Here is a 16292-nt window from a genome sequence, read left to right on the forward strand (position 1 = left end):
TCACTGTCACCCTGCAGGGGTGCGGGCAGACACCTGGGAAGGAAGGGAAGGAACCGGCCAGACCAGCTCCCCACCCCTGTGGCCCTGAGGAATCCAGGGGCTGGCAGGAGCCTCCCCAGGAACTCCGCCCTATCACCGGGTGTCCAATCAACCCGCTTGAGGAGCCACAGCAGAGTGTCCCACAGCATCAGGGAAGCGGGGCCCAGCCGGAGCTCAGAGTGGGCTGGGACGCTGGATCCCCACACAGCAGGTGAGTAAAGGTTGGAGCCCGAGGGACTTGATGGTGGGAGGGGTCGTCTGGTGTGGCAGCTCCCGCTTGGGTCTCTCTGTCTTGTTCCCGGGCTTCTCAGGCGTGAGGTTCCCATTCATTTGGTGCCCTGAGTGTGAGCCAACTCTGTGTCCACTCCCTGATTCTATCCTTCTCTCTCCCAGGCTGCCCCCTAAAACGCAACACTGCTTTCCTCCCCTGCTCTCCATTAGGAGGGGAAATCTCATCACCGGGAGGATGGGCTAGTCAGGGTGATCTTCCTTTCATCAACTGTTATCACTCCTGGGTTCTTTGCAAGAGATCACAGACCCGGCCTGGGAATGGGCTCCCAGCCAAGGTGCTGGGCGCTCAGGCATAGGTTACTTAACCTCTCTGGGTCTTGCTTTGTTGAATGCGTATGGTAGTCAGAGATGAGGAAGAAGGAGGTGGCTAAGGGAACATGCTTTGAACTCCATTGAGCTGGGCTGCTAAAATAGCAGGGATGCTTATTAATTACACGCCATTGGCAGTGGTAATTATCCCACCTGGCTCTGCTGCAGCCACAGGAAGAGGCGCCAAGACTCCCAAGCTTAGGTTTTTATTTGTGTTGAAGTGAGTCTCCTAATCAGCCTAGTAGGCTCAGAGCGGGGATCGGTGAGTTCCTCAAAACTCACCGAGGAGGAAGGACATGGGACCTCACTAGGGAAGAGTCCCAGGCCACCAAAGGTCTCTGGGAAGCTCCTACCGATGGTGGCAGCAGGAGCTGTCATCAATGGTTCGTCTTTTTAAGCATAATTTTGTTTAATCCACGAAATAGAGGCTGACCTTTCCATCACCCCCAGCTAATTAGACCAGGGAACTGGGGCTCAGCCAGGAAAAGTCACTTGCCTAAAGCCAACTGGACAGTCAAACCCAGGTTTGTCCATGCCCTAACAGACTTCCCTGTCCGTCCGTCCGTCCGTCCCCCCCCATCCCCCCCCCCCCCCCCCCGGCAAAGTGGCCTCTGTGGCTACGCAGAGCTCGGCGTGGCCTGTGGTTGCTGTGTGGAACGTAGTGTGGATCTGATGGTACCCCTAACAGCGGCGAAGGCATGGAGACGCAGGTCCCCCTGGGTAGGAGTTTGTATGCCTGGTTCTGTGCCTAGGGAGGAGGACATGGGTGGTTCAGACTGGCCCTGAGAGCTGCCATGGTACCCCAGCATGGGAAGACAGCCTGTAAAAGGATGGGGGGCGGGTGAGAAGGGAGCTAGGCTTAGAGAGAGGCAGGGAACAAATGGTAGGGTGGGCTGGGGAACACAGGACTCTGGTTGGTTGGGGTCTAGGTGAATAAAGACTGGAGCTGGAATCTAGGACCGACTTAGAGACGAAGGAGGGTGATCCCCAAAGACATTATCCTTCTGTACCCACTTTCCGCTGGAGAGTTCTCAACTACTCTGGGGGAAGGGGCAGAGAGCGGCCAGGCAGCATGTAGGAATGTGTAAGCTGTGCGTGTACCAAGTGCACATCCCTGACCAAGGGCAGTGGAGAGAACGCTTGTTTGTGGCTGTGAACTGAATGGGCACGTGCTGGGAATATGTGCACATGTGTGTTATGGTGCCTGTGTGTTTCCTGGTGGAGCATGCGGCTTGCATGCCTGTTGTGCCTGAGGGTGTCTCTGTGTGCTTGGGTCTTTTGGTGTGTGCCCTTGTGTGTGGTGGTGCGTGTTCCTGGCTGTGTTCGTCTGGGTGGGTGTCTGTGTACTTTTGTGCTATGTGATGCGGTGGGTCTTCTGCTCTGTGCATACCTGTCTGATGCAGCATGTGTTTGGCAGCATGTGGGCCTGTGGACTGGTTTGGCCTAGTTTGGGGGTGACTCACAGGTAAGCAGAGAGAATCCCAGGACTTGTTGGGTTAGATGAGATTTTTTCCCACACTCCCCCCACCCCACTCCCTCCTCAGCCTCTCCCTTCCCATCCCCACACACCTTGTTTAGAGGTCATAGGTCACCTTGCTAGCAAATCCACTTGTGGACTCAGGCCCTTGAGAAGAGAGGGCTCTGGGAACGGGCTCTTCTGTTTGTGCGGGAGGTAGCTGGGTTACTGGGGTGTGTCTCCAGACAAAGACAAAAATGGGGAGCACATTCCAACACACGTGAAAAACATTCTAGCCGTCATGACTGTCCAGGGATGGGACAGGTGAACGATCAGGAGGTGACCTCCCTGTCCCTAGAAGTATGCAGGCAGAAGCTGTGACCACATGCTTAAGGAATGAATGGCCATCAGGGGGTGTTGTCTCAGGGTTGGGCTGGGCTGAGAAGGGCATGGGGCTGATTGCTGGGAGGTCATCAATAGACTCTGAGCTGACTGCAGCTGACTTCTCTTGAGCTGTTCCTGTGACTTTACCGAGCCCATGGGACTTTCCAAACAGCTGATCGTTTAGCTGTGGACTACTGGGATATCACCGTCCTAAGAAAGCTAGCTTTGGGTGAGTCTGCCCAGTACTTGGCCTTTGCCTCAAATAATTAGCCCCAAATGAATGAATAAGTAAATGGATGAGTTATAACTCAAGCTTTGCCATTTGCCATCAGCGACAAGGGATGGCCGGGGGGCGGGGGGGGGGGGGGGGGGGACGACGAAGGTAGTGGCTGCCCTCAGAAATGGAGAGGGGCACTCTGTGAGGAGAGACTTTGGCCGCTGAGTTAGGGACTAAGCTCTGTGGGGGAATCTCGGCAGAGAGGACAACTCTTCAGTGAGGATTGTGTGTGTGGGGTCCGGTTGGGCTTTTGTGAGGAGCTGAGTTCGGGCCTTGGGTGTCTGGATGCACCAGTTTTCAACACAGTCTGGCTAGAGAAATCTTGGGGGCCATCCAAGCCTCCCCATCACCATTCACAGGCTGTTAGGGGCCCCATGGGCTCTATCCTAGACGCTGTGGTAGCCACCAGTGGTCCTGGAATTGAGTCAGGCATCTCTGGGCCTCTGAGGCTTTCATCTTGGCCCCTCATAAAACCTGAGTCACTGCTGGGGCCACAGGGCAGGTCAAAGTTCTGGTTTCTTCCAGTTCCTCAGGAAGGAGGGAGGTAGAGATGGGGGAAGAGAATTAGGGCACTGGACCTATTTCTCACTCAGAGTATAGCCTTCCTGGGGCTGGCTCATGGAGATGAGGTACAGGCGGGAAGATGGGGTGGCCCAGGTTAGGTGAGCAGACAGACCTCTTTCGACTCTTCAAGCCTAAAAAACGGCCTTGCCATGTCGTGCCTGGAGATAAGTGGTTAAGGGTGGATTGCCCCTTAAGGTCTGATGAGGGCTTTTTTAAAGGTGAATCCCAGGGCCGGGATGTGCCTCAGTTGGTAGAGTTTTTGCCTAGCAGGTACGAAACCCTGGGTCGCATTCCAGCTCTGTGAAAACCAGAGTAGTGGTGCATGCCTATAATCCCACCACTCAGAGGAGGTCGAGGCAAGAGAACCACAAGGTCAAGGTCATGGCTCGGGAGATTGTTAAGTGGACAAAGGTGGTCCTGATGTCAAGCCTGACAACCTGACCAGTCTCCTCAGTCCACGTAGTCCAAGGAGAGACCCGACTCCCACAGGCTGTCTTCTGACTTCCTCCTGTTCATCGTGGGATACCTACACACAACACGAGAGAGAACGCGCGCGCGCACGCACTCACACAAGCACACTCATTTACTGAATGCAACTTAGGAAAAAATTAAGTTCAAGATGCTCTTTGGCGACCAACATAAGGAGTTCAAAGCCAGACTGGTCTACATGAGGCCCTGTCTCAAACAAACAAACAAACCTCAAAGTGAACCCCAGTCAGCCATGATAGTACAAGCATATAATTCCAGCACTTGCTTGGGAAACTGAGAAGAAGGATAAGTATGAGTTGGAGGTCACCACAGGCTTCATAACTCCTACCAGGCCCACCAGAGTTACATAGCAAGAAACTATCTCAAAATATTAAAAAGGCCAGATGCGGTGGTGCACGCCTTTAATCCAAGCACTTGGGAGGCAGAGGTGGATGGATCTCTATGAGTTCCACAGAGGACAGACTGGTCTACATAGTAAGTTCCAGGACAACCAGGGCTACATAGTGAGACTCACCCTAAAAGAATAAAAACAGGGGGCTGGAGAGATGGCTCAGCGGTTAAGAGCACTGACTGTTCTTCCAGAGGTCCTGAGTTCAATTCCCAGCACCCACATGGCAGCTCATAACTGCCTATAACTATGATTCCAGGGGATCCCACACCCTCATGCAGATATGGATGTGGACAAAACACCAATGCACATAAAATAAAAATAAAGTGTTAAAAAAAAGAATAAAAACAAACAAATAAATATTAAAAATTTTAGAGTAACCACCAAACCAGATATTTGGTTTACCAGATAAATATGTAAACCTATATATACATATGGGGAGTTTGGAGTGTGGCTAAGTTCTTAGGATTGGGGTACAAGTCTCCATTGCTAAGGTGTGACTCTTGTTCAGTCATTTGAACCTTTTAAGTCTCATTGGCAAAATAGAAATGTTTGTTTCCAATTTAGTAATGATTTATTCTTTTTAAAAAATATTTTTATTTCATGTGCATTGGTGTTTTGCCTGCATGTATATCTGTGTGAGGATGCTGGATCCCCTGGAACTGGAGTTACAGACAGTTATGAGCTGCCATGTGGGTGCTGGGAATTAAACTCAGGTCCTCTGGAAGAGCAGCCCATGCTCTTAACTCCTGAGCCATCTCTCCAGCCTCTATGATTTATTCTTTTTAAAGATTTATTATTTTAATTATGTGTATGTATGTATCTGTGTGTGGGTATCTGCAGGTGCCCTGGAGGCCAGAGGCACTGGATCTCCCAGAGCTGGAGTTACGGGTGGTTGTGAGCATCCACATGGGTACCGTGAACTGGATTTGAGTCTTCCGCAAGCGTGGCATTCACTCTTAACTACTGAGCTGTTTCTCCAGCCCACACTTTATTCTTCATGACGTCCAGTGTCCCAGATTCAGGCTCAGTAGGACAACAGATAGCAAGCATTCAGCCAGGTGCCCCAGAGGGTCCCTCAATGTGTGGCTGCTGCTGTAGCTACCAAAACAGGAAGTCCAGAACTCAGAGTTCAGCTTGGCAGCTGTTATTCACTGCCTCTGTTAGTAAAGGGGGTAACAGAGACTCGGGGAGATGAGGGTGGGGCGTAGCAAGAGGGCCGAGAACACGACTCAGCCATAGTGTTTGCCTAGCATGCTGAAGTCCTGGGTTTGATCCCCAGCACTACAAAACAAACAGAAATAAGATCCAGGAGTCTGGAGGGTTGGCTTATCCATTAAGAACACTTGCTGCCCTTGAAGAGACCCGGGGTTCGGTTCCCATGTGGTGCTTCACAACCATCTGTAACTCTAATTCCAGGAGATCCAAAGCCCTCTTCTGACTTCCGTGGGCTCCTGCATGCATGTGGTGTACAACAGGCACATACTCAGGCACACACACACACACACACACACACACACACACACACACACACACACACACAAATGGCAGGGTGTAATGGCACATGCCTTTAATCCCAGCACCTCTCTGTGCCTCAATTTCTCCATCTACCCAGGAGGATGGAATGGCTTCAGGGGAGAGAAATCTGAGGCCAAGTGCATTGTAAGGCCCGGGGTACATGCAGGGTCTTCTGAGACCCATGGAAGTGGCGATGGCTTGTCGTCCATCTGACCACTTCTCATGTGACTCACATGCACACCTGCCAGTGTATAGTCACAGACCTTCAAAGGGACCCTGGGAAGTTCAGAACCAGCGTTAGTTTACAAAGCTAGTTTATGTTCTGTCTCTTCTACTTGATCCTGGCAAGCCCTGTGAAGTACGAATTTAGTCCTCCAGGCCTGAAGTTGAAGAAAGCTTGAAGGAACAGAGACAGAACAAAGTTTGGGAAGGGTTCTGTTTCCTGTTTCCCAGCCTTCCTCTATAAGCCAGTGGGCCAGGACTTTCATCCTCTCTTCTCTCACCTTCTGGGCTCCGCCCGAGCTTCGCCTTTTGGGGACCTGGACAGAGGCCATCACTTGGAAGTGGTTGAGTGAGCAGCTAAGAGGCTCTGAGCGGAGAGTCTCACATCCATTTTACAGATAAGGAAACAAAGCCCCAAAGTCATGTGACTTGCCTGAGGCTACTCAGCCAGGTCCGGGCTTGGTAGTTGCTCTGCGCTTTTGGGGATCCTGCCTTCTACTCCGTGGTGCTCATCTTTCTCCCTTTTTATCGTGCACAGGGAGCCAGGCCACAGTGTGACGAGGACATCTCAAGTTTTGCTGGGGCCCAACATGGAAGAGACGGCTGGGACCCCGGCTGGAGCTGAGGCCCGAGTGGTAAGTGCCACACTGACCTGGCACCAACGGCCTCCTGTCCAGGAAGAGACCAGACACCGTTTTCACAAAGTATCCCTGGTGTCGGGTGCCCGGACGGAAGCCCCACGGGAGGACGTGTTTGAACACAGCTTCCGGAGAGAAATCAATGGCTTTGCTAAGAAGGAAGAGGAGACTATACATTGCCAGGGTCCTGGGGAGGAGCCCGGATCCGTGAACTTTCAGAGCCACGGGCCCATTTTTTCCAAGAAATATATTCCACCCCCCAAGGAGAAAAGGCCAATGGTGAGGCTGCAGGAGGCTGTGGATTGGGGTGATGGAGGTGCCCAGGCTCCCAGAACTGAACCACCAGGCATGGGATCCATGGCTAGGACTGAGTTATTGGTGCCCTTGCCGGGGCCACGGGAGCCGAGTCCCCATCCCGGTGTGGGTGTCACCAGCGGGGGTCCCAGGAACCGTGAGGAATGGCGGGTGACGCGCACAGTGAGGACCACCACCACTACTGTGGTGGGAGGGCAAGTGGACCGCCGAGTGAGCAGCTCTGTGAGTGTGGGGCCGTCGGTGTCCGGGGAGGCCCTGACAAGGGGCCGCAATGTGACCCGAACAGTGCGGGCAGTGGTGGTGAGCCCGAAAGCCGAGAGCTCACCCAGCCGCAGCCAGGCCCTGGAGCTGCTGAGCAACCTCGTACCAGCCGAGCGCAGCCCTCCTGCCAGCCGAATCCCAAGGCTCACGGGGCTTACTTCGCGGAGCTCAGCCCTGGGTGGCGCGGTGGGGACGCCCCTGGGACAGCTGCTTGAGACGAGCGCGGCTGAGCTGAAGAACAACATAACCTTGGCCCCGGTCGCCGATCACCCCACTCAGAACCAGAACGTCCCTGTCGCCCACCCGGTCCAAGACCAAGGCGGTGTCTCGGATGCCAGGGCTGGGGAATTTTCGAGACTGCAGGGAGCCTCCAGTCCTGTCCTGCTCCCCAACCAGACTTCTCAGAACCATATACCAGCACCCTCTTCTCCCAAGCCCCAGGCCCGTGCCTCCTCCTCCCTGGTCCATCCTCCAGAGCAGCCCTTGGTACCCACACACCTCAAAGACCAACCCACACCTCGTGTCCTGCCCTCTGTGGAGGAGAAGGTTGCCGGTCTCCCCATGGCCCCTGTTCTGCCCGGGGTGAAGGGCAGGGTTACAGTACTGGAACAGCCTCCCAGCCCGTCCTCTGTGAGGAGGAAAGCTGTCCCTAGCCCACAAGGCCTTTCTGCCCCGGCTTCACCAAAAAGGAAGTCTGTTCAGGACCCTGAAAATGTGCCTGTTTCTGTTCTTACTCAGAAAGAGGTACTTCCGGGCCCTAGTGTTCCTGTCCACTCCCATACCCCAAAAGAGCTTGTGCAGGCCTTTGGTGCTTCTGCTACCTCATCCTCCGGGCCAGCCACGGTTGTCCAGAGTCTCGAAGAAGGTCCCTTAGTCAAGAAGGAGGATGACCAGGATCCTCAGGATAGCCCTTCCCATCCCGTTCCTCGGAAAGAGACTGAAGGCCCCGCTGCCCCTAGTCCCCTGACCCCCAAACAAGATGAGATTGTCCAGGATTCTCAAGGGGACTCTTTCTCATCACCTACCCCAAACGAAAGTTTCCAGAGCCCTGCCGTGCCCCTTGCTCCGTCCTCTTCAGAGGTCAATGTGTCCCTCAGTCTAGAAGGCTCTCCTGCCCCAAAGCCAGTTGGAACAGAGGCCAGCATGGAGTCCCAGCTCATCCCCGATTCCGCTGAGGGGAATGCGACCTCAGAAGCATCCAGGGAGGAGGAAGAAGCAGCCCTGACCGCTGACCTGGAGATTTTCCTGGACACACTGCGGAGCATGGAGCCCCCTGAGATCCTCCGAACTCACCGATTGCCCCGAGCTCCTCGCTCGTCCTACCTGGCCATGTATGCCACTCTGCCCGCCATTGAGGAGGATCAGCTGGGGCCATCCATTCCAAGACCCAGTCCCCAGGAGGGACCTGCAATGGAGGAGGAGGAGGAGGAGGAGGAGGAGGAGGAGCTGGAGAACCCCTATCTGAGCGATGATGAGAAGCTTCAGCGCAGGCAGCAGAAAGCAGGGCCCAGCCCCTCTCCAGATCCCCACCCCCCCAAGCCTGTCAAGGTCTCCTGCTCTCCTCTGGAGATGATGAAGAAGCACATAGCAGGTCAAGGCTCCGAACCTCAGCCCAGCAACCGGCCGACTTCGCGACTGGGAGGCAGCCTTCTCTTCGGCAATCTGGTATCAGCCAACAAGGACACCCCAGCGCGGGAACCACTAGGGTCAAAACTATCCGCTCTGCCACCCCATGGAGCACCAGGCGTCAGGAAGGTGCCTGGAAAGTTGCCCCTGCTCTGCAGTGGAAGGCCACCACCAGAGATTCCAGCATCTACCCAGCCCCCGGAAGGGTGGGTGAGTGAGACCTTGGAGGGGCCTGGGAGGTACCCGGCTCCCCCTTGAGTGGTTGAAGAGAGTGGTGTTGGGAGGCCGGGTCCCAGGAGGCAGAAGGCTTGGGTCTGAGCTTAGTCGAACCCAGCAAATGCACATCACTGGGGCCTTGGTGTCCATGATAGGATAGCGGGGGTGTATAGATTCCAAAGGCTTGCTGGTCCTCACTGCCTGGAAGCTGGGGGAAGAACGTCTCCCAGCTCCTAGGACAGGGTGATGAGGCCCTGGGAGCTGGGAGCGACGGTGGTAATCTCTGTGGGCTGTGTCCCGGGGGTGGAGGCCAGGAGCAGGACCTGGGAGTCTCAGAAGAGCAGTGTAGGGGAAGTGGTGACCCCGGAGGATTTTGAACGCCCTCTCTGTTCCAGAGCCCAGCACTGAAGACCCAAGGCAAGCTGAACACCAGGCCTGGGAAGGTAGGAGATTGGGGGCAAATGGAGGCTGGCAGGGGGCAGTGCCCGGGGACAGGGCCTGAGGACTCGCGCTGTGTTTTCCCAGGTGACTCTCTTCTCAGAGCCCGGCTGCCAGGGCAGAAGCAGGGAGGTCTGGGGGGACACCGCAGATGCCTCAGGCTGGGCCCCTGTGGCCTCCGTAAGGGTGGTACGATGCTGGTAAGTGGGTGCCCAGGGAGGGGGGGCCCTGGCTGTGAACCTGGGGGTGAGGAAGGTGGTGAGGCCTGTAGGAGCCCCACCAAAGACTGGGTACAACCCCCTACCCTGTGACCCTTGGCTCTCTGGGCCCACAGCTGGATCCTATACGAACAGCCGGAGTTCCAAGGCCAGAAGCTTGTTCTACCTGAAGGAGATGTGGAACTCAGAGCCCTGGTATCCACGTGGAGTACCTCAGGCATCGGCTCCCTGAGGAGGGCTGTGCGGGTGAGTGGTCAGGTCCTGAAGTAGGCACCTGGGGGTGATGGGGCAGAGGTCAGAAGGGGGTCAGTATCTCCAAGTTCCTGGCCTTGGAGGCACTGAGAGAAAAAGACATTTGGGGGTGTGTAGGCAGATGGGTAGGTGGGGGCTGTGCCCCTGGGTAAGCAAGCTGGGGAAGTGTGAGCTAACGCTAAATCAGAATTAGGTCAGAGGAGCAGAAATGGGCCAGAGTCACCCACCACTTTGGGCAGCGTGCCATGGAGCTTATTTATTCACTTGTTTACAGACATTTCCCTCTCTCGTGTTTTTAATTAAAAGTTTTATTAACTTATTTATGTGTTTGTGTGTGAGAGAGTGTGCGTGCACGCACCCACATGCCTCAGCATGAACGAATGCAGAATCAAAGGACAGACAGCTTGAGAAGGTCAGTTCTCTCCTTCCTCCATGTGGGTCCTGGAGTTTGAACCCCGACCAGCAGGCTTGGAAAGAGGCACCTTTACATGCTGAGCCATCCTGCCAGCCCCACAGACATCTCTCTTATCCTCACTATGTGCCAGGCTCTGTACCAGGCAACTGGATAGGGGTTTCCCACCAAGATTCATAGTCAGACTCGGAGAGCCCGGGAGAGCAATAGACTAGACTGGGGACTTAGGAATCTCTACCACAGTCGTCCTCAGCCTCCTAACGCTGCTGTGACCCTTTAACACAGTTCTTCATGCTGTGGTGACCCCCAACCACAAAATTACGTTTGCTGCTACTTCATAACTGTGGTTTTGCTGCTGTTATGAATCGTAATGTAAATAACTGATTTGCAGGATAGCTGATATGTGATCCCTGTGAAAGGGTCATTTACTCCTGCCTCAACCTCCCAAGTGCAGGGGGTGACGGCTGTATGCCACCACACTTGTCATTTTTGAGACATAGGTGTATGGTTTGAAAAGCCAACATAACTTGGTGTTTGTAAGGCGGAAAGGACAGTATTGTTTTCATAGCACAACCTTATAAACTACTGATACTGAATTTGACAAAATGATATTGACCCCTGGAGAGAGGCAGAGCAATGCTAGAAACAAGGCCCATCAGACCCTTGGTGGTGTGTGTGTGAGAGAGTGGGTTTTGTTTTGTTTTGTTTGAGACAGGATCTCATACTGAGCCCAGACTTAGCTAGAATTTACTATGTAGCCTCGGCTGGCCATGGCCTTGCAACAGACCTTCTGCCTCAGTCTCCCACTGCTGTGCTTACAGGCCTACAGGCATGAGCCAACACGGCTGGGGACTTTTTTTTTTAAGACAATGTCTGATGTTAGCCTAGGCTAGCCTCAAACTCACCATGTAGCAGAGGCTGATCTTGAAGTCCTGGTCCTCCTGCCTTCACCTCCAAAGTGCTGGGGTTCCAGGTGTGCGCCGCTGCACCCAGCTAGACCCCAGAGCTGTTCTTCTCTCTCTGGTAAGGGTGATGAGATCCTAAAGCTCAGGACCTAGTACTAGGTTGAGAGCTGGGAGACAGGGGCGGCAGTGGTCAGAGGCTCTCGAGACACGCACATGGTGGTGGGCACACTCACGGTAAATTCAGCCCTGTGTAGGAGGGCAAGAGACACAGGAGACAAACAGGAGCTCCAAGGTGACACAGTACTGGAACCAGATGATTCATCCAGCACTGAGTTGGCACCTACTGTGTGCCAGGCACGTGGGAGGTGCTGGGTTGCAACACTAAACAAAACCACCCTTTTCTGTTCTCGGCTGTCTGGCTTATAGGCTGCGTGATCCTGGGCATGTTGGCTTGACTTCGCTGGGCTTCACCTTCCTGTCTGTTTCTATATGGAGAACCTCCTTTGAGGGACTAAACGGTCCCATTTAGGTAGACTATAGCCTTAGCACAATGCAGATGATTTATCATCTGATGAATGAGTGAGCAAATGAAAATGGTCCCAGTGAGGAAGAAAGACCCAGAATGCAAAGAAACCTGCCACCTCAGGATGAGACGGCCAAGGCTAGGCTGGCTATGGAGTGGGAGGAGCGGGCCGGGAATGTAGCTCATTTGGTAGGGTGCTTGCCAAGCAACTGTGAGTCCTGGTTTGGATTCCCTGCCACCACGTACAACCAGGCAGAGTGCCACATGCCTGTAATCTCAGCACCCAGGAGGTCAAGGCAGGGGAATAAGTCGAAGGTTGGGGCTGATGAGATGACTCAGTGACTTGTCACCAGGCCTGACAACCTGAGTTTGACCTCCTGGACCCACCTGGTGGAAGGAGAGAACCAATTCCTGCAAGTTGTCCTCTGACCTCCACACACATGCTGTGGTGTGCTTGTGCCCTCTTCCCCCCCACAAACAAATAAATCTCATTTAAAAATAAAGAGGTTAAGGTCAACATCAGCTACATTTTGAGTTCAAGGCTAGCCTGGACTACATGAAACATTGCATAAAAAAAAAAAAAAGTCACCCTAGAGCATGGGGTGTGGTAGAGACCTTGCCTAGCACCTGCAAGGGCGTGGATTCTAGACACAGCACCCACAGGAACAGTAACAAAAAGCCAGTCTGGACAGAGGTCAGGACTGTTCATCAAGGCGGAGTCAGGAAGTGGCTACCCATCTTGCCCCCTCCAGCAAGTGGGAAGTTGGCCACTCAGAGCGGGGATGACCTTGACACTGTGCAGATTCTGGGAACTTTAGTTTTGGCTTCCAGAAGTCCAACAAGGTATCATTGAGAACTTTGGTCTGGGGTTAGTTTTGCTGGCCTGGTAGAGGACACTCTTCTGGTTTCTGAGAACACAACCAGCTGGGCTTTTCCAAAAGCCCCGGGAGCCCCGCCAGGCTGGAGGACCAGGGAAGCCGGAGGCTCAGAGAAGCAGTTTTGGCTTGAACGTCCCGTCTCCCCCCGCAGGACTACTGCACCCCGGGGATCAGCCTGTTCTCTGAGGAGGGCCTCAAGGGCAAGCAAGTGATGCTGACGGGAGACTTGAAAGACTCTCAAGGACTAGAGAGACCCCTACAGGTGGCATCTGCCACCGTCACTGCAGGATTGTGAGTCTTCTGGAATCCCTTGACATTCACTGTGCCACATGCTGGGGACACAGGGCAGACAAGATAGACAGTCCTCCACAAAAGCATTCAGTCTGAGGCCGGGGTTCAGGGGCACAGGCCTTAAATCCCAGCACTTGGAAGACAGTGACAGGCAGATCTCTATGAGTTTTAGGCCGGCCAAGCCTACATAGTGAGACTCTGTTTCAAACAGAGAAACAAAAAGCTTACTCTTCTGGTGGGGACAGGCAGGTTAACAGCCAGCAATAGCACCTAGAATGTTCTGGAATGGGGAGGGAGGCACAGGGTTGCAGGAACATGCCTTTCAAACCAGCTGAAGAGGTGGAGGTGGAGAGCTGGGTGTGCTCAAAGAAGCCTTCCTGGAGGAGGTGGTGCCTCAGTTGGGACTAGCTAGCTGAGAAGCTAAACTACAGGAGAATAGGAATTTGTACGTTCTGTTGACCTGATCTGGCACTCTCAGAGTGGTATGTGAGAAGTCAGTAGTCAAAGCTACAGCTTCAAAAGTTTAGGTCCATGCTTGTAATCCCAGCACTTGGGAAGTGGAGGCAGGAGGATTGCTGGGATTTCAAGGCCACCTTGGACTGTGTCTCCAAAAAAAAAAAAAAAAACAGGCTTGGCCTGGGACTAGGAGTTATTCAGTGGTAGAGTGGTACTTTCAGCAAGTATGAGGTCCAGGGTCCCATCCCCAGAATCAGATTACAAAAAATCCAGCCTGGCCAGTATAACCAGTGAGGGGAAAGTCAGGAGCCACCAAGGAAGGGAGATCGTGGGCCCGTGTGTAGCTTGGGGTTTGAACTACTAGGGGTGTGTAAGGAAGAACTCTAACTGCCTTGTGTGTACGTGGAGAAGGCCAGCCACAGGAAGGGAGACCAAGGACAGGCTGTTCTAGAATGGAGAGAGGACTGGGATGTCTTCTCTAGTATTCTTGTGCAAGCCTCCTCCCTCAAAAGGCCGTCCTCCCCTCTAAACCTGCCCTTCCATTCCAAGTCTGTGTCCCAAGGAGTTCAGTGGCTTCTCTGTCCCCCCCCCCCCAGGTGGCTGCTATACCCCAAACCGTTCTTTGAAGACACTCCCTATATCCTAGAGCCTGGAGAGTACCCTACCTTGGAGGCCTGGGGCACATCAGGCCCCACTGTGGGTTCACTAAAGTCCATGAGATTGGTAAGGAGTGGGGGACACCCACAAGCCTCTCTGTCCATAGTCCCATATGGGGCAGCCCTGCATCTGTGGGCAGGAGATGGGGGAATAACCATAGGTCAGTTCCTTGGAGACTCAGTGCCCCGGAGCTCCTATTAGGAACTGGACTAGAGGAGAAGGAGGATGAGCCCAAGGTGTGGGACAGGGGAGGAGATGGGCTTGCAGATTTTAGGAGTCTAAGGATCCAGAAAATCCTAGGTTTCCAGCCTCGTCTGTGTTTAAGCACTTCTGGGCTAGCATTTCAGTCTTGTCTCCTTTGCAGGGCTGCCCAAGCGTGGAGAAGCCAGGCGAGCCCAAGGTAAGGGGACAGATTCAAGGTGAGAGGGTATTTGGTATGTCTGAGGGGTAGTCACTGTAGCCTGGACAAGAGATAAGGGCACTGTGGGGCAGAAGCTGGGCCTGGAGGTGGGGGAGGCCTGATAGGCTCACTAGACGCTGGCCTTGGTGAGTCAGGTCAGAGGCAGACCAGCCACGGTGCTCAAAGAGAGGGTGGGGGCTTCAGGCTGGTGTTGTGTAGAGACGTTCCTAGAAGGCTGGTCTCTCTGTGTCTGGGTCCAGACGACATCTGTCACTCTGACACCCCTTTCATCCAGGCTGTGGTATATGAGGCCCCAGGTTTCCAGGGGCAGAGCTGGGAAGTAAGCGGAGACATCTACAACCTTCAGCAGCCAGAGGACAGCCAGAGTCCCCAGCTGACCTCGGTGGGGTCCCTGCGAATTCTTGGGGGCTGGTGAGGACTTAAGAGATTTTTTTTTCTATCTGCCCTGGCCCTACAGGCTTTTCCTTGAGGGTGGAGAGTGACTTAGGCTGTCTGGTGTACAGTGGACTATCTTATTCATGGGTGTCTTGCTCACCTTTCCCTTTCCCCCAGCTGGGTAGGGTACGAGAAAGAGGGATTCCGGGGCCACCAGTACCTGCTGGAAGAGGGCGAATATGCTGACTGGTCACAATGGGGAGGCTACGATGAGTTCCTGACCTCCCTGCGGGTCATCCGGACGGTGAGCAGGAGCAATTGGCCATCTTGCTATCTGGCAACACCCCAACTTCCCTAGCACAATCTAAGGGAAGAATTTGCACCTCTCTGCCCGTTCTTCCTGGCAGGGTTCCCCCATCCACCCCCAGAGTTAGTCTCTCTCCCTCTGAAGGCTCTTCCCCGGAACACACCTGCCCCTCACACCTAATCCCCAGGGTGGGCTGCTGCCTTGAGGTCTGGGCACTCTCACGGGTTGGCCATCACAGTACGGGGGAAACCTGACTGTCTCTGGGGGCCCAGGACTTCGGAGACCCGGCCGTGGTGCTGTTTGAGGACATGGACTTCCAGGGGCACTGCGTGGAGGTGAGTTCCGCTTTGCCAGACGTGGAGCTAGCTCAGCACGGACCCAGCACGCAAGCCATCCACGTGCTCAGCGGCGTGTGAGTAATCCCCGCCCCAGGCGCAGGGCGGGGCCAGGAGCAGTGCCGACCCCGCCCTCGCCGACCCAAGCCCCGCCCTCCCTGCAGGTGGGTGGCCTATGAGCAGGTGGGCTTCTCTGGCGAGCAGTACATCCTGGAGAAGGGTGTGTACCGCAACTGCGACGACTGGGGCTCCGGCAGCTGCGCCCTTGGCTCCCTCCAGCCCGTTGTGCAGGTGTGTGCCGGGACGAAGGGTGTGTCGCCTCGGGGGCGGGGCCGAGACGGGGGGCGGGGCCAGGCTGGCAAGCCCGGGCTGCTTGGCAAGGCTGGACGGAGGACGGGCGCGGCCAGGAGGGGAGGGGATAGGAGAGTGGGCGTGGCGTTGAGGGCCGAGACGCGAGGGCTTAGGCCGATGTAGTCACCTGTTGGCCTGGCCTCGGCTAGCCGTGTCACTCACACGGGTGAGGAGGGCGTGAGCTCTTGGGGGCGGGGCATCTAGGAGGGGTGGAGCTTGTAGCTGCAGGACCGCTGTATAGCCGCAACGGTTTTGAAGCTCAGGGAGGGGCGTAGGCTCGAGGCTGGCCTCCTCCTCCAGTCACAGCGTTAATCTCTCCCTTCAGGTTGGGGAGAGCGATCTTCACTTTGTCTCGAAGGTAAGGAGGGGGCTGCGCGGGGATCTGGTGGGATCTTGACAGCCTTCGCGGCAAAGCTCTCTTTCTTCCCTTGGCCGTTCCCCCTACCCCACTCCTCACCCTTCGCTCTCACCTCTTCATCT

The 16292-nt window shown here is 54.8% G+C and overlaps 1 protein-coding gene across 5 annotated transcripts in view; it reads left to right on the forward strand.

Moving 5' to 3' along the window:
• The window catches only part of Crybg2 (crystallin beta-gamma domain containing 2), a 29587-nt gene that overhangs the window by 4644 nt on the left and 8651 nt on the right, over nt 1-16292 (forward strand). For 4 of the 5 annotated variants that reach the window (XR_013049380.1, XM_015994521.3, XM_076565364.1 and 1 more), the window contains 13 exons: nt 1-250; nt 6476-8987; nt 9389-9436; nt 9519-9631; nt 9766-9895; nt 12771-12910; nt 13963-14089; nt 14388-14423; nt 14719-14855; nt 14997-15123; nt 15399-15538; nt 15626-15752; nt 16138-16170. The exon at nt 1-250 is cut by the window's left edge and continues 484 nt beyond it. Coding sequence is in view for 4 of the 5 variants with exons in the window: in XM_015994521.3 (XP_015850007.2) it covers nt 1-250; nt 6476-8987; nt 9389-9436; nt 9519-9631; nt 9766-9895; nt 12771-12910; nt 13963-14089; nt 14388-14423; nt 14719-14855; nt 14997-15123; nt 15399-15538; nt 15626-15752; nt 16138-16170 (3920 nt within the window). In the remaining variant the exon portion in view is untranslated. Of the gene's footprint in view, nt 251-1554; nt 2709-6475; nt 8988-9388; nt 9437-9518; nt 9632-9765; nt 9896-12770; nt 12911-13962; nt 14090-14387; nt 14424-14718; nt 14856-14996; nt 15124-15398; nt 15539-15625; nt 15753-16137; nt 16171-16292 lie in introns of those variants that run through there. The other variant, XM_006975639.4, reaches the window with a different exon arrangement.

The sequence above is a fragment of the Peromyscus maniculatus genome, chromosome 2 (assembly GCF_049852395.1).
Source record: "Peromyscus maniculatus bairdii isolate BWxNUB_F1_BW_parent chromosome 2, HU_Pman_BW_mat_3.1, whole genome shotgun sequence".
In the NCBI taxonomy this organism is placed as follows: Eukaryota; Metazoa; Chordata; class Mammalia; order Rodentia; family Cricetidae; genus Peromyscus; species Peromyscus maniculatus.